An 18,251-nucleotide genomic window follows, 5' to 3' on the forward strand; every position below is an offset into this window, starting at 1 on the left:
ATAAACTGTTTTAACAAGAGTAATAGTAATCATCAATGGACTATTTTGAAAACACAAATTTTAAATTTATACAGGTTACACAAAAAAATCTAAGTTTAACAGATATAAATTGTAAAGTAATAGTTCAGGAACCGAGAGCTGATTTTCATTATATAAGCATACAACTTTAGTTACCGTATCTTAAAAATGATACAAGAATTTTTCTTCCCATAAGAAAAAAATCGATCGTCAGCTAGCAAAATGTTGTACAGGTTGAAATGGCAGGGTATCGAAAGTTCAAAACATAAAACAATAATTTTTTTACAATATATTTTTCCTACGTAGATACACTTAAACTAAGCATACACATAAATTGGTGTACATGATAAATCCTCGTAGCTGCAAAAAACAAATAGATTATTTGGCAGAAATTTGTGAATTTCAGTCTCTTTATCTAGTTGTCTGTTGATACAAGATACTTGAAATGGTTATTCTCCACCTGAGAAAAAAAACTGACTGCAATACAATTTCATCAGTTTATTCCCATCCTTAAATTACTATTTTAATCTCACGTGCTGCAAGTCTGCTTCTTACTAATATCTTTCTCGGAATAAAAAACTTCCAAAAGATTTCATTTTATACCAACACTAGTAGATACCCACAGCTTTGCACGCAATTTTTAAGGCTTTGCAAGTATATGAGCACTTCTGGTTCGAGTAAATTATACTTCCAACGGCAATGTCAAGTTTGCCTTGTTGCCATGAGCAAGAAAATTGTCAAAAAGTGTATATTTATGACCATTATAATTTACTCCAGTCTTAGTATTTTTGTCTCATAGTTGCTTTTTCCTCGTTTCCCGATAAAGAAAATATATACACATACACAGGTCTGAGAAGCCTACTTCTGTCAAAAGACAACAAAAATGGGTTTTATAACAGTCTTTAAATTTAGAGTATAAGTTAAATACTTTGTCCTTTATATCTGCATTGTAGTACTGACGAAGCACTGTATGCTCAATATTTTCAAAAAAGGACAGTTAAAAGTATATTTTTAATAAAAGTTTTAATTTTGCTATTTGGTTGAAACGGTTGAAATAAGAAGTGTTGTTGCTATCAAGCTTACTCTATGCTTTCACACTATAAATATAAATAAATTTAAAATAGTTGTAAAATTAATTAAATATATGGTTGTGCTAACAAAAAACGATGTTTATAAAAAAAGTCAATTACATTCAACAAACTCTTACGAATTGTAATATTTGTTTGCTATACTGCAACTTTAGAGACCAAGATGGGATTTTTGCTACTATAGAAACCAGTGGGATTCTCTTCAAAAGAAGAATAGGCTTATATGTTAACCAGAGACCAAAAGAATGTCCATGTAAAATTTCAGTACAATCAGTTGAATAGTTAAAGCGTGAAAGCGTAAGAAGCAAACAAATTCACTTTTGCATTTATAAAATGTAAGAGAGTACCGTAATGGCGAAGATTAGGGACATATAAATAGCTAACCGGTATATTTTCGAATTTAAATATAATTGTGGAAATTCAAAATACCTCATAGACAATTTTTAAGTGTTAATTTTGATAGCAGCAGTCTCCAGAGATAGAATTTACTGTTCAATGTTAATGTTGGCTTGTTACTGAAACTAAACAACTTAACACAACAACTCATTAAATTATTGCAAACGTACTATTGTTTGACAGTAGAGTTTTAATGTAAAATACCCTTTTCATTCCAATTTATGAAGATTATTAAAACACACCTTTTTCAAAATCTAAGTATGGCAAATTATTGTATTTCTCCTTTCAATTAGTATTTAAATAAAAGCAGATTTAATTTAGTAAATTACAAAAGAACTTATAAATTATACAAATTGCTATTGATGTGATCGACAGTTACATAAGCACCAACAATTGAATGTTAACTGTTGCATATCTATGCTACAACTGTTTTAGGATTATTATAATGAAAATGCTTAATAAAAAGCAATGATCGCTATTTTGCCACTGAGTTTTAGTTGACAAAATCCTAAAAAAAAAAAACAGAAAATGTAAGTAGACTAGTTAGCAACCCAAGGTCTGATACCCCGGTACTGTGATGTAGCCGGTCTGGAAGACTGTCTTGTCTGGTGCAGTGTTCAGGCTGAGAGCCAGCAGTTTCTCTGCAGCCAAAGGATGCCAAACTCCAAATGTACAGGAGACGTCCTCATTGTTGTCAAAATAATGGCAGCGTTTCGTCAGTCGCATTGAAGGTACATACTCAAACAAGTTGACATATGAGCAGTGAGGCAGTAGTAGTGCCAATCCTGAATAACATATATTTGTTTGTAATTACCAATTACCAGCTAAACAGTGAGATTGCAAATACATTGTTGAGTTGGTTTATATGAAGTGAAATATTTGTCAACAGCTTTTACTGAAAATAAAGATTGCAGTATAGAGCCGCATCCCCACTATGCCGAATGGCATTTATCAGCATTGCCAAGTAGCAAGTATGGACGCTTGGCCAGCTTGTGCCGCATTGTGCCGTACGGCAATGCCGCGTGCCGATTCCAAACCGACAGGTCGTCGGTCCAGATCGCAGGAAGCCAAGCGGCAGGCTGTAGTAAGGACGTTCCAAGCGGCAGGCCGCGGCACTAGTAACATAAACTTGCCTTCCCAGTGTGTCCCAGGACGTTGAAGAGGCACTAGTGCATAGCTATGGAGCGGTCCAACGACTAAAGCCAGCATCAGCTCTGTATTCTAAGTTTAATATGTCGGCATCATCTAATATTAAATCATTAACTAGGTCACTAGCACTATACCTATTACGGCTTTTCAAACTGGGGCGAATCCAAAACCTCCGTGGTAACTTGGGTCGCTCAACCGCACCCACAATAATAACTAACGCAGCTGCTAACAACACATCATCATCAGAAGACATCTCAGCAGTGTGTGACAATGGATACTGATGTCTGGGCAGTGCCATGTCGGATGGCAATGGTACACAAGCCGACAACAGCTGTGCCATTCCGCAAAGCCGGTTGGCTTTGCCATACGGCCTCCATCGGCATAGTGGGGATGCGGCTTAATAAGCAGCCACTAAGACAATCCAATCAGCAAATAAAATTATCAATTAGAAAAAGCGGTATTTATTTACAATACCGTGACCATGGAAAATGAACTTTTTTTTCATGGGTTGGGCATTTATAGCCTAGTATTATTATCACAGGTGCATATAAACTGGGGGGAAAGAATATTATTGTATTATATTGATGCCTTTCGGGCATTATTGCGTTAAGGAGCAGGGGCATCACGTGATCTGGGATTCGACTTTTGCAAGCTCGAGTTAATTTTTTTTCTAAAAGAGCAAGCAGTGCGCAGCACTGCGCAGCGGGCAGGCATCGTTGACAGGATTTACGTACTAGTCACTATCATTTCAGTAACTTATCACTTACCTTAATGTTCATTGTAGTACTTTCCACACCGAAAACTGAAGTCCCCAAATTCGTTTACAACGAGTTCGTTGCCACACTTCCTATTACCACAACGCCTAGTCCGGTTATAAGCCCCGTGGTTTACATAAAATTGCAAAACTCCATACTCGTCTTTACGAATTGCTTCCACGTAAGATAACGAACATCCAACACAAAGGTGTGCCATTACCACTACTGAACTAGGAGGTTAAGAATAGACACGGAGGAACAAAATAGTTCAAAATGGCGTCCCATCTTTATTTGAGAGAGCCGCGGAGTTATACGAAACTGTCCAATAAGGAGGTTAAGAATAGACACGGAGGAACAAAATAGTTCAAAATGGCGTCCCTTCTTTAATTTAGAGAGCCGCAGAGTAATACCAAACTGTCAAATATGGATAGTGTTGCCAGAGGTACTGTCAAAAACAGAGTTTTCAGAGAATTTAAAAAAATCGTAACTCATTTGATTTTCGTTGCCGACGAATTTTTTCTTCACTATTGTTTTCAGGAAAAATTGTAGTTTTCAAGAAAAAAAAAAATGAACATACCTTTCCATGGTCACGGTATTGTAAATTGATACCAAAAAAGCTAAACCAGTGTTACCCACACTGAGGCAATTTTTCATGTGTCACGGATTTTAATGTGAGGACGAAATATTTCAATATTTTATCACTGTGTTTCTCTTACTCGGCACAAGCGCAGACAATGGGTGCTATTTTTAGATTTGAACCCTTCCAGTTGTTGCCGTTTGGTGTACTGTACACCTGTACAGGAGTGCAGAGAGTGAGCTCTAACAATAGTTATTTTTCGTGTTGTGAATTTTGATTGTTTAACCAACGGATGTGGATATTGTGTTTTTTGTAGTGACCGAATTGTAGTTCCCTTAGTTTGAAGGTAATTTTGGTCTTGAAATTTAAAATTATTTAGGGTTAAAATCATGGTCATAAGTTTAAGAATGAAATTAATACTAGGTATGGTATTGTTTGGGCGTGAATCAAGGTAATTTTGGGCAGCGTTGAGACCATCATTTTTAGGAATATTTGTATCTTAACCCTTCAACGCGTTATTTTTTTTTCATGGTCATACTCCCTCCTGCGTTGATTTTTCTGGTGGTTTTTTAGAGATTTTGTGTTTTATAAATAATATAAGCAAATTACCCAAGTTTATAATTATTTTATTATACTTCTATGTTGTTAGTGTTAATTAGCCAAATTAAACAAAATTAACCTACTTTAGGTTAATTTCCCTAAAAGCTAGCTAACCTACAAACCATCCCCAACTCATGTTTATAAAACACAACAAATTGTTCCTGTCAAAACGGGATTTCCTTCTTCAAAACAATATAGTTACCTTGTAAAACTAATAATAATAACTAAACAAAGGAACGTAAAACACACAAAAATATGTCAGTTGAACATAACCATCACACTAACAATGACTGTAAACAACAACAAACGTAAGCTGACAAACGATCGGCTGCATGGCAATGACGTCGTCTTGAATGCAGCTGATTTCTCAGATATTTTTTCTAAAGATCGATTTTTCGAGATATCGACTCAATTAATCGAAAGTTTGAATCTTCTCCTTTCGATTGGTATACATTTTTCATTGAAAACATTCGATAGTCGTCTGTTACAGCTACAAAAATAACCGACTACTCCATGACGTACTCAGTACGGCAAAACGCGATCTCAAGTAAAAGTGTCATGACGTACCTAGTACGGCAAAACGCGTTGAAGGGTTAATCAGAATCAAAATAATTTATAAAAGTGTATCAATTTAAAAGGATCATTGATAGACATATACTGACGGTACGTGCAGACACAAACAGACAGCAAAAGAAAAGATATAGACTATTACTTGCATTAATTACTTGGCTCCTCTTGATCCATGGAACAATATAAGTTTATTATATATCTTATTTCTTATTATTATCTTATATCTTATTTATTTATATCTTTTCTTATTTATACAAAATTGTATAATTTATGGTAATTACTAAGGATTGAAATATAAATAATTAAAAATATTACGTTAGACTAACCTAGAAACCCAGAAGATGGTGGATTCCTACGTATCCGAGCAGGAGTGCGAGCCTGAAGGAAGTCCCAGAGTCGCCAGAGATCTCTAGGATCTACCAGGTATAGGGGGGTGTCGGGATACTGCCGACGATGAGTCATGTACGGAGAAAATACATCAAAGTCAGGCTTTTGTCTCCACTGAAAATATAACAAATATACAGCTTTATTTTTTAAAAACAAATAGTTTTTTAAAGTAATTTCTTTTAAACACAAGTACCGGTATATCTTAAAAATAAAAAGTAAGCACTAAATATGTTGCTAAGTACTAATCTCGAGAACGGCTGAACCAATTTAGCTAATTCATGTTTTTAATATTCGTTGAAATATGTCTTTGATGTTTCAGATGAAGAAGTTCTTCAAAGAAATTGAAACAATTGTTTACATTTTAAATTTAAAAATACTAAGTACACAGTGCTTGATCAGTAGTATAATGCAGATAACAAAGACAAAATGACCCTATAATCTTCAATTACAGATTGCATCAATGACAAATTAAAAACATCTACTATATTTTTTTGTTATAATTGACAAAGTTACATGTAAAATATTATATTTTGCATATAACTTTGCAAAATATATTTAGTTTGAAGTTGTTTTTGGAAACAAACATTTTTAAACAAATTGTTGAATTTTGAACAAAAACAGCAGTGAGTCACTAAAATGAAGTCAACGACGATGCAGAATTAATGAAACGTGTTATAACAGATGATGAAACATGTTTACAGATATGACATTGAAACTAAGGCTCAATCATCACAGTGGAGAGATTTTGGATCGCCAAGACCGAAAAAAGCTTGATATGTGCAGTTGAAGGTGAAGGTTATGCTCACTGTATTCTTTGATTTTAATGACGTAGTACATCATGAATAAACCAAGATCAAGGAGTACTACCTACAAGTTCAACGCCTTTCGCGTGAAGCAATCCGAAGAAAGAAATAACCGGCTTTGTGGCCAAACACAATTAATGGCTTTTGCATCATGACAATGCACCTGCTCACACTTCTATGCTTGTTCGTGAATCTTTTGCCATAAACAGTTCTGTATCGATGCTCCAGCCTTCCTACTCTCAATACATGGTTCCATGTGACTTTTTATGTTTCCAAAAATAAAGAGAACCTTAAATGGCCTTTTTGCAAGCATCGATGATATAAGAGTGCAACTCTGAAAGAGCTACAGGCTGTCCCAAAGATCGAGTTTGATAAGTGTTTTGAGCTTTGAAAGAAGTGCTGGTACAAGTGCATAATAAGTAATGTGGACTATTTTGAAGATGACTACATTAATGTAGACGAACAAATCAATAGTTTTTCAAAAAAACTAAAATTCCCATTACTTTAGGAACATTTGTCGTATTTTTTTGACTGGTGCACCGAAGTTAAAGTCAGGTGTGGTGTCGGAAATATAATTAATTCGAACCAGAAATGCTCTGATACATGCAAAACCTGATATATTAGAAAAGAACCATAGGGCACCATCATATTATCATCATAAGGCTTTAAACTAAGTAGGCTATGGACTTCTATTTTAAAATACATACAATTATGAATATGATAGAATTATGAAATGAAAAAGTATATTTAGGTTGTTCAGACTAAGTTTTATTACAATAACAAGGATTCATTAAATACAAGACACCAATAAAGGAATTAAACAATAAGTCTGGACATACAACTCTTTATTTTACAGAGCTTTATATAGGTGGATTCCGAACTACGGTTCTTTTGGCTTGTCAACTTTTTTGTGTTGTTTAATCTTATGTTTCAGATTTTGTCCATAAAAAGAGAATAGATAAAATATTTGAAACACCACGTTTAAATTACTTTTGCATTGTACTATTCCACAATGGTAAGTGTCAAAAATATCTATATTGTAAACAAAATGCGAATACATGTACATTCTGATTTCTCTATCATAGATTTTCCTGTACCTGGTGTAATGAGGAAGTGTAATTGGAAGGATCCCACGCTAACAGACGTAGACCTTGATACATTTCTGAATCAAGGAAATGGAATTGTGGTTTAGAAACCACCTGAGAGTTGAGTATTCGTATAGATGTCTTGGAACCAACATCGGCCTCATATCCTGAAGTTGGAGCATGGTTAAACCTGAGAACCAAGTCATGGCTGTCTGAAACAGTGTTCAGTTCACATCACACAAGAGTTGGAATAATAACTGAGTAAAGTATTTGATTAAATATAAAGATAGAGAGATGCTACTAACTATAACTAGTCAACCCACTCCCATCAATCATTCTTAGCCACTGCTATAGAAACTTCAAATCATATTTTTACCATCATAAAACTGTAGATGATCGGGGATAAGTCTTAGTACAAGAGTAAGGATCAGAATTTCCGTAGAAGTGGTTTTATAAAGTCTAAATGCAGTAGTAAAGCAAAGGATAGCAATCAAGTTAAACTGGCAAGAATGTGGTAGAAACTATTCCAGTGATTAAGATAGCTTTTAAAGATATTCTGTTGGATAAAAACACTTTCCTATGGTAAACCTTTTTCTTGGAAGGCTGGAAATAGGTAGACGACGAAGCTGTCTAGGCGATTGGTCATCTACGAGTACCACAGATGAAAACGTGACATAAATGAAAGAACTTTGAATCACAGAACAATTTTGTGCCTGTTTATTGTCACAGTTATTAGACATTAGAAAACTATTTTTCCTGTCATCATTATGAAAGATTTAAACATACAGATTGTGTTCAAATTAGGGTTCAGCATTGTCGACCAGACACCAAAAAAGACTGAAAGTTGCATCACCACAATGTGCCGGCTCAAAGGGCCTTTCTGTCTCAAATTCCTGATCAAAGCACGGTTTTCAATTCCCCAGGTTCTGTACAGTCTAGATGATTTTTTGGATGACCATAGCCTTCATCGTGACTTTTTGCATGACTCTCTCCAAATATACTGATATTGACTCCTGTTTTATTTGGTGTTGTGGACAGTGGAGAATTATTACTACAGTTCTCTTTAAGTTTATTAATAATGTCGCCTTTCTTTTCTTCATTTAGTGGTGCTCTGTGTTTTCGTTTATTTTGTTTCTTCCAGCAACACACAATTTGATTCTCCCAGAAGTGAGTATCTATTTCTAACAATGTCTGGATAGACAGGGATGTAGAGTTTCCATTTCTATATTCTTCCATTATACAGATGGTGTCTATGTCTTCTGTTTCCTCTTGAAATATTTTTACATTTCATACAGGTAGGATGTTGTGTAATTGCATCTTCTGATTTTATAATTTTTCTTGCACACTTTTCTAAGTTTGAGCATGTTTCTTTCTTGTTCAGGAATTTTTTGGATTCTTTTAATTGTTGGGCTAGGTTTTATATTTTACTAAATAAATTTAATTGGAGAAATGTTACTTCTTTTACTCGAACGACTAGTTCTTCCTTGGATTTCAAAAGGATACCTTCAGTCTGATAAGCCATATTGAATGTCTTCTTTAGGAAGAAACTCTGTAATTAAAGAGGTGCGGTGCAGATATCATCGGGTGCACCGGTCACGGAAGACCTGGTGAAGCACGGTGAATCGCAGACAATGAAGGAGTACTGGCTACCTTACTCAGGGCGTTCATTGTGACTAGATGATATCTATCGTGACAGTATATTTGTCATTAAGAATTTAAATTATTTTTTAACAGTTCAAATTGATGCATTACAAGAACAGCCTAGACACCACCAGTTAATGTCCCCATTGATGTTTATTCTATGTTCTCTGTATTTGTAATAATTTAGAATAAATTATACTATCTTTGCCATTTTTGTTGTATTTAAATACAAGACATTTTTGGAAATCCTATAAATATAATTCAGACTAATATTTTATAAAGATGTAGTTGTGTGCATAATTGTATTGCACAAAAGCACCAGTAAAATAAGGATGCACCCCCAGTACAAGCAAGGATGCACTCCCTGCATATATAAGATCAACAATTCCAAAGTTACGGTTGTCATGTTTTTTACGTTAAAGTGAAAGAATTGATCTGACTAATTTGTAAAGTGGAGATCTCTGGAAAATTTAAAGTGTTTTTGTACACTTTGGAATTCCCCACATTCACCTGCTTTTTACACTGGAAGATCATTTTGAGTTTAAGAACCCAGAGGACATTGACAAAGTTGTATCTGCTGAAATTCCCAATCCTTCAAATAGAGAACTCTATGAATCATCTCAAATCAAGTCATCCCAATCCTTCCTGTGTTTGCATGAAAAAAGGAAAATGTAATAAAAATCCAAAATCTTTCATTGAGGAATAAAATAAAATGGTTATCCACTTTATAGACGAATAGATAATGGCACGACCATAACTAAACGCATTAATGGAGAGTTTGTTGATGTTACTTATAAGTTCACTGTACCATATAATCCATTCCTCTTGCTATACTTCCACGCTCACATCAATGTGGAGATCTGTTTGCTCTATCAAGTATATCCAAAAGTATGTTTATAAAGGTCATGCTGTAATATAGAAGTAGCTGCTAAAAATGATATGCTCAATCATGATGAAATTAATGTATTATTAAACGCTCGATATATTGGACCAAGTAAGGCTGCTTGGAGAATGTTTGTATATTACATGCATGATCAATCGCATACTGTAGTTAGGTTACCACTTCATTTGCCTAATTCTCAAAATATTTATTTCAAAAATAATGCTCCCGAGGAAGCATCATTCCAAGCAGAGCTACGCAATACGCATTTAATGGCATGGTTCAAGTTAAACATCGATCCTACGTAGTCCTTACATTTATCCTGAAACGCCAGTTCACTATGTATAAAGTAAAAATCAATGTTATAAATGTAAACTATATACAAAAACAATAGGCCGAATGTACATTGTCTCAACTTCTGATTCAGAGTGGTACCATCTACATGTATTGTTGCTTCATGTAGTAGGAGCTCTACAAGCTTTGAAGAGATGAGGACATTTAAAAATGTAAATTACACTACTTTTAAAGCAGCTGCCACTTTCCAAGGATTGATACTGGATGATGTAGAATGGCAGCATGCTTTAGAAGAGGCTTCTTCCTTTCAAATGCCATATCAGCTTAGACAGTTATTTGCCTGCATATGTATATTTCAGAGTCCATCAAATGCCTTCAATTTATGGAATCTCTTCAGAGAGGCAATGTCTCAAGTTTTACACATCTGAGGTAGCCTTTCAATTACCTTTGCAAAACATTTCATAAATGCTAAAATTACACGGTTGCTCTTTGTCAACCTTTGATTTACCTACTATTGACAAATTACCTCAAACTATGGAGGAAGTTACATTGAGGTGATGAACTAATGCAAATGATGGCTTCAGGGAATGAAGAACATTGATTTTTGATAGACAAAGTTATCAACTTAATCCACAACACAGACAATTCTACAAGTGTTTGCAGAGCATATTTTATAGATGGGTCAGGTGGTATTGGAAAAATTATTTGTGTATAGATGTTTAATCTGGAATTGTACCGATTTAGGCATGCATGTTATATCAGTAGCATGGACTGGAATTGCTGCTATGTTACTTCCACGTGGCCATACAGTTCACAGCCAATTCAAATTACCACTAAATTTACATGAAAATTTTGTATCCAGTTTGAAATTGAGTAGTAAAGAAGCCGCCATAATTCGTTCTGCAAAGTTAACCAACTGGGATGAAGCACGTACTGCCAACAAACATTCCTTTAGGTGTATTAATTGACTATTGAAAGATATAATGAATAACAATGTATTATTTGTGAGGGAAACAGGATTTTTCCGGACAAATCATACCAAAGCGTTGTGGCACGCACACAATACTAACATACAATACACAACACTAATAATTAAAACTGAACTACAGCATACAGGTCACAATATGTCTGAGGTGTATAGTTTTTATTAAGTGCATGTTTTAGAGTTAGTGAAGTTGACACACAACAAGGTGGTTGTGATTCCTGACTTAGGCGTGCCACTACGCTTTGGTATGATTTGTTTATTTTAACCTAGTTTGTAATTATGTATTAGGTTAGTTGTTTACCTGAAGAAGAGATCAGATTGCAGATCTCGAAACGTAGTGTTACTGATTCTTTTGTTTCACTGAACGATGGCAAAAAATCCAGTTTCCCTCACAATCCTACCATCGCCAAAAATAAACTTCAAACAAAGAATGCATAATTTGGTGGGAAAATCGTCATCTTAGGAGGAGATTTCTGGCAAGTATTGCCAGTTCTACCTCAGGCATTTAGTGCTGCAACAGTAAAGATGGTCATTTAAAGTTTTCAAACTCACCAAAAATATGAGGGCTAACGCCGATGAATGTAATTTCCTAACTTCCTGCTCGAAATTGGTAATGGTCAATACCCTAGTAATGATGACAATTTAGTAGAGTTGCCTTTGCCCTTCATTTCAGACTCTCTTGACATATTCTATGGTTCAAGCCATGCAATTCTGCCACCTTAGAATTAGCACTGCAATGCGATCAATAAAAGGGTTTTAGATCTCCTTCCAGGTTAATCCAGAACTACATGACTGTGAGAACTGAAGATGAGAGTTAACTGCTACAATTTCCTACAGAATTCTTAAACAGCCTTGAAATTACTGGCTTACTGTCCCATGAGTTCACTTTGTAGGAAGGTACAGTTCTAATGCTGTTGAGAAACCTTAATTCAATGAAATTATTACTAAATAGCACAGGACAATTGTCAAAAAAATGTGACATTAAAAATATGAGAACTGATTTCTTGACTAAGTATGTTACTCCTCATATACTATTTTCTCCTTTGACAAGCTAAACAATTACGTCCCTCCCCCCCCCCCCCACTAATTGCCATATCGAGTAAAGCTGCGGAGCAGCATAGGTCCACTAGTTAATTTTTAATTAATTTCAATGAGCTGCCATTTTGTACTGGGTTGAGATAGAAAGCTCTACACTCCACTGTTCGTCTTCTTTTATCAAGACCTTTCAAAGTAACAGTGACTAAAAAGTTCATTTCTATTTCCTATAAAGGTGTCCTGAGTTTCATCCCTCCATCTTTATCCATCAAAACTAAACAGAGTGTATCCAAATTTTTAACTCACACTGAATACTAGAATGTTTCATCATGGTGTGTTTTAAAATTTTTTGCTGACGTTCTTGATAACTAGATTTGCTTTAATGGCAACAAAACAAATTGATTTAGCTTATTAGTTAATAAGCTATTCTTAGTTTATATTTATGATAAATAAGGGAAAAAGCAAATTTTAACACAAGAATATAGGCAAGACAAGAAGAACAGATTAGAAGGATATTTCTCATCTTCTTCATACAGTGTGTGTTCAGTTTAATGTGTCTATGAGTAAAAAAGAGAACATCCTTCCAGTCTGGTAAAGGTGAATCTGCTCTTCCTAGCCTTTCTAAATTATCTAGTTATTATTTAGTTATCAATTATATTAAGTTATTATTATTAGTTATTATTGATACAGGAATTGGTATTCAAATCACCCTAATTAAAATGGTGAGTTTTTAAAATCAGGCTATATTCTTATTTCTTAGTAACAATTAACACAAGAATTGGAATCAATATAACATTTTGGCTTAAAAATCTAATTTTGTTTGGAATCGGCCCATCAGTCATTGATATTTTGCTTTTGAAAGACCTTGAAATAGCACTTACCAATAAGAGGACCAAGATTTGACCCAATGAAAGAAGCAGCATTCGTAATGATCGCACAGTTGTTGTATCGTTCGTTAGTAGCAAAGAGCGGGGCAGAAGGTATGGCTTGTCCCAGCTCTGTCCCTGCGAAAGGTTTGGTCTGGCCAGTAATGGTACGCACGTGAGGCAGTGACCTATACAAGTCACACACCAGCTTTTGTGGGGAAGTGCCAGCAGACACACCACGCCGCCCACTGTAGCTCACGCTGTACGGGTTGTCTGCTCGAGATTTGAACACATTACTTTCCTCATGCAACACCCTGCGAAGCCGCACGATCAGTTGGTTTTTAAACGCAGTCAATCTGAAAAATAAAGACACAAAATATAAATATAATTATGCCTCATAATCTGTCCCTAATTATTAAGATTATTAATATAATTTATAACCAACAGTTTAAAAATTTAACAAAGAAATAAGGTAAATCTATCTACATGATAAATAAAGCACAGAAACCCAAATAACTTATTATGACACAACACTTTAAAAGGTTTATTAAGTGAAAACATACAAGGTTTACCCAGTAAGTATTCCACAATCCTTTGCTGGCCAATTGTTACACAACCGACCATCTTCAACCAGATATGTTGATGAAGGGGGACCCTTTTGAGACCGCACCGTGGCATTCACTGGACTCTGCTCGGTTACTGAATCACAGCAGTCTGATTTGTAAGTTACTATATGTGATTGTGACGTATTTCACTATGACTGGACATTTTTAACAAGGAATTTACATTGTATTGTCAAAAAGTTGGTCATTCTGCTTCAGAGTAAGTCTCTATAATATAAAGAGCTTTTAATGATCTCTCTGTGTGGTACTCAGATAAAAAAATGGATAAACTATTCAATATATTTTTTAATGGCCACATTTTTAATGGAGGGCAACTCACTACTGTGTTTATGCACAATTTGTTCCTTGGCTGTTGAAGGATAACCGGACTACGAAAGACTTGCTAAATTGAAATTGCATAGGACAATCTGAACCCAACAGCTGAGATATGATTAAAAGTTAGAAAAGTTATTTATGACATGGATTTATGGCTACCATCCTGAAACAAAAGCTCAATCTTCAGTTGAAGACTCATGAATAACAACAGTAAACAAATTAAAAACTAAAATAAAAAAACAAGACAAAATTGGAGCTGACAGTTCTTTTTACCAGGATGGTGTTATTTAGCACTAATATGCTCTATAAGGTCAGACAATCAACAATAAATATTATCTTCGTTCTAAGACAACTACAAGACCAGTGCAAAGGAAATGGCCTGAATTGTGGCAAAAAGTGATTGGATTCTGCACGATGACAACACACCAGATCATTCATCAGATCTTAACCAGTACTCTTTAGTGAAAGACAATATCAAATAGCTCACACAGCTCTATGTGATTTCTGGCTGTGGGAATTAAAATTAAAAATTCCTTTGATATGGAAAATGTGTACAAAGACTATAGTTTAAGGAATGTTTCTAGACATGTTGGACAATGGTAGTGGCTTGTGGATGGGTGTACTTTGAATGAGACAAGGGTGCGGTTGCTACTGAGCGACTCATGTTCTTACACAGTCAAGACAGGATATTTTTCAGACCAACCTCATATAGCAGTATATATGTTTCAGTTATCTACAGGATAAATAGTACTGTAACATAATAAATAATGAAGGAAACAGCATACTAAACTAACAATGTGTTTATTCTAAAGATCTCACTTGTTGCTACTGTTGCACTGGGGGCCACAAGGTATTGCTGCTGAGGGTGGGTCAGTGAACCGTACTTTGGTGAAACGTGGTTTGCTTTTTCTCCTCACAATTACTGGAGTAGTTTTTTGGTGGCCCCAGTTTAAATCTTGTGGCAAATGTTCTATACGTTCATCTAACTGAATGGTATCCTGAAAATTTAAAAAACTTATAGGATTGAAGTGAAAACCGTAAAGACTAAAGAATGAAACTAACTACACCAATTTTGGTATAGAATGGAATTTTTTAGAATCAAATTCATTAACATGTGAGGGATTGTAATCTGGATAAACTTTATTAGCTTTCAATACACCAACAATTTATGAAAAATTGAAACGTGTTTTGGCTTTGCTTCTGTTGGAATTAATAACCATGCAAATTTTCTGATGATGTTTAGGTTTCCTGTCCCGCAGTTTTGAACTTGAGAGTAAAGATTAAGCTGCTTTATTAGATTGGAAGTCGTGTCATTAAATTTGAGTAAAACTTCATTTTTATTAACAACGTACTTGTATTGCCTATTCTGTGTATAAAAGTAAATTTGGGCACAATAGCAAATGTGCATGTTGTTGAGTTTAACTCCAGTTCACCTTCCTCTTAGTGCAACATCTGGAATCTGACACTATCACAGATTTGACTCCTGGAATCTGGAGTGTTGTTTGTCTGAAGAGATCCAAAAAGAATCAGTGACAAAGAAGCTCAAATGAACTTTTTACATATTTTCGACATCAGAAACACCTAGACCACAAAATATAGTGCAAGAGGTATTCTCATAGTGCACTAACTAAACTCAACATTCACATTGAACAACCCTTCCGAACTCAGCTACAATATAAAATGTTATAATAACTCATGAATGAGTTATTATAAATTGGAATTCCAATTTGGAGTTATTTCAATTTTGTAGTGATCTTGACCATGAGTTTATATATCACAGTCATAAACATAGTATAATCTCCACCTGTTGGGATTTAATCAATGCAATAAACATCAAGGTCAGAATGCTGATGTGATATGAGACTGAGATTGAATTTAGTTAATCTACCATCTCTAGGGATATTTTTCTTTTTCCCTCTCGAAGTGCAGAGTGGAGTCAAAGCCCGCATTAGTGGACACAATTATTTGTGATTGGTACTTTCCTGGCTATTACTGGTAACAGTTACAAATACCGGTAACAAAGTACTTGATCTGTTTTTCGTTACAGTGGTACAGCAGACAGCAAAATTAAAACTATTTGTACTCATGACAAATATTACAATTTCTAGTATGTTAGTCTACTGTTATGTTACTAAGATAAGTCTTCCTGTACATTATTGACCTCTCAAATACCTCCCAAGATAACTTTGAACTGAGACATATTTTGTGCTCCCAGCTTGTGCAAAAGTACAATTGTTATCAAGATTTCAAATGGTTGGTGTCTAGCGTGCGTTACTGGTTTTTTGTTATTTGACTTAAAACATTTTCAACAGACGCCATTTTTGTAATATTAAAGGAAATAACATAATAATTTTCCTCTTTATCTATTCAAACGTATGTACCAAATTTGGTTTCTTTAGAGAGACTAGTTTTAGAAACAATAATTACAAAAAAAAAAAAAAAAAATGGTGGTTAGCGGCTAAATGTGACATTTCTTGACCTATGTTTATATGACATTTTGTTTGAAATGATGAATACTATACTATCACACAAAGAAGTTTGTGTGTGTATATATATAATTTCAATAAACATTGAATCACAAATAGTACTTGCTCCGCCGGGACTCTAACCCGGATCTCTTATTTGCCGAGTGAATGTGCTACCCATTACACCACAGAGCCCTTACTTTTTACGATTCAATTATTTTCTACTTGGCCGTATCTGTCATATATGCGTTTAAATAAGCAAACTAACATATGATCGGAAGGCCAGATACCTGTCAAACGACTTTTATTTACTTTCATTAAATTTTGTGTGTGTGTGTATATACATATATATTAACAAAATTGAATTATATATGTGCTGTGCCAAGAGTTTTGTAAATTAACATAGTTATAAAGTTTGATTGTATGGGATTAATTTTTACTATTTATTGTGGCTTTTTCCTGTACTCCGAGTAACTGATTTAGAAACATACATTACAGAATACTCCTAAAATGATACAGGTACATGTTTCAGTTACTGTTACTGTTACTGTTACAGGAGTCCAAGTATTTTGTATCAGGATTGGTGGTAACGGTGGAAAGTATGTGTTATAGGCTATCTATCATAAAGGTACCTATAAGAGTAACCTGTACTCAGTGCTTTCTGTTAGCAGTAACAGATACTCTCGGGAAGATGAGTACATAGTACGAAACATCTGTTACAGTAGTGCCTACACATTTCTACAATGGCATCAGGACTAGGCTAGGTCATTTTCTCTGAGAAGCATTCTTATTAAAATTGTCATGAGCTTACCTGAAAGTAATCAACAAGAGGTCTATTGTCAGATTTTCTAACTAGACCTAAATTATCAGAGTGTTGTTGATGCCTTGATATATAATGCCAATACTGGGACCACAATAAATAAATATATCCACACATACCAAAAAACACCAAATTGATAAAAATCCACACAGAAACAGCAATGGCCTTCATTATACCTACAATTTTACTAGCAATAAATAAGATAGGTAACGCAAGAAAAAATAATTATTTTTCATTTCCAAGCTCTTTTGAAATTACTAGCCTATTGTGCATAGGTTGGTTGTTTTGTTATTTTTCATTTTCACAGCTGCCATAGCTTGTAAAATATTGCAGAAACAAGCTAGGTTTATAAAATTATACCGTTTACAAACAAAAAATTGAGAAACTGCCAGGTTATATAACTTAAGAAACACGCAATCAAAAATTACATCTTATTATGATAGTTTCGTTCATACAAAGTTAATGTAAATCCATTCTCATAGACTCAGCCATTCGTAAATCATAATGTAATAATTCAACAACTAAACGCCGACACTTGTTACACTGATAGTACAGTACAGTCTAGTTCTAGTCTCTTCTCTTTCAGTTTAGCAGTGATGATTATAGACACAACTTTTTTCGTATGTTCTCTAACATCTTACCAGTTTGGTGTCAGCTTTGTTTGTGAATTTTGTCCGTCAGTCCTCAATCTTTTTTTTTTCTTTTTTGACAATTTTATTTACAATCTGTTCAGACATTCTTAGAACAATAAATAAATGAGATAAAATAATAAATTAACACGAGTTAGACTCTATCCAGCGATAGAGCTAACACAAATAAACAAGAAAGTTTGAAATTAGAACCTAAGAGGTAAGTCCAGGATTGAGTGTCTCTTCAGACGTGTAACTGACGCACTATTA

The 18,251-nt window shown here is 34.5% G+C and overlaps 1 protein-coding gene across 1 annotated transcript; it reads right to left on the bottom strand.

Annotated features, from left to right (window-relative positions):
- Window positions 1-292: 292 nt before the first annotated feature.
- On the bottom strand, window positions 293-17,951 carry LOC124359555 (beta-galactoside alpha-2,6-sialyltransferase 2). The gene is made up of 6 exons (XM_046812402.1): window positions 17,344-17,951; window positions 14,887-15,065; window positions 13,145-13,485; window positions 7,441-7,640; window positions 5,480-5,654; window positions 293-2,287 (listed from the first exon to the last, which is right to left on the bottom strand). The coding sequence occupies exons 1-6, from the start codon at window positions 17,521-17,523 to the stop codon at window positions 2,046-2,048; spliced, it is 1,317 nt and encodes a 438-aa protein (XP_046668358.1). The 5' UTR covers window positions 17,524-17,951; the 3' UTR covers window positions 293-2,045.
- Between the last annotated feature and the right edge of the window lie 300 nt (window positions 17,952-18,251).

Source organism: Homalodisca vitripennis, chromosome 4, assembly GCF_021130785.1.
Source record: "Homalodisca vitripennis isolate AUS2020 chromosome 4, UT_GWSS_2.1, whole genome shotgun sequence".
Lineage (NCBI taxonomy): Eukaryota > Metazoa > Arthropoda > Insecta > Hemiptera > Cicadellidae > Homalodisca > Homalodisca vitripennis.

Excerpts from the sequence above, each read along its gene's own strand:
- LOC124359555 (XM_046812402.1), bottom strand. The coding sequence starts at position 17,523 with ATGAAGGCCATTGCTGTTTCTGTGTGGATTTTTATCAATTTGGTGTTT. Across the intron at positions 15,066-17,343 it reads CTCTTGTTGATTACTTTCAG|GATACCATTCAGTTAGATGA; the intron begins GTAAGCTCATGA and ends TTAAATTTTCAG. Across the intron at positions 13,486-14,886 it reads CAGTGCAACAGTAGCAACAA|ATTGACTGCGTTTAAAAACC; the intron begins GTGAGATCTTTA and ends TTTATTTTTCAG.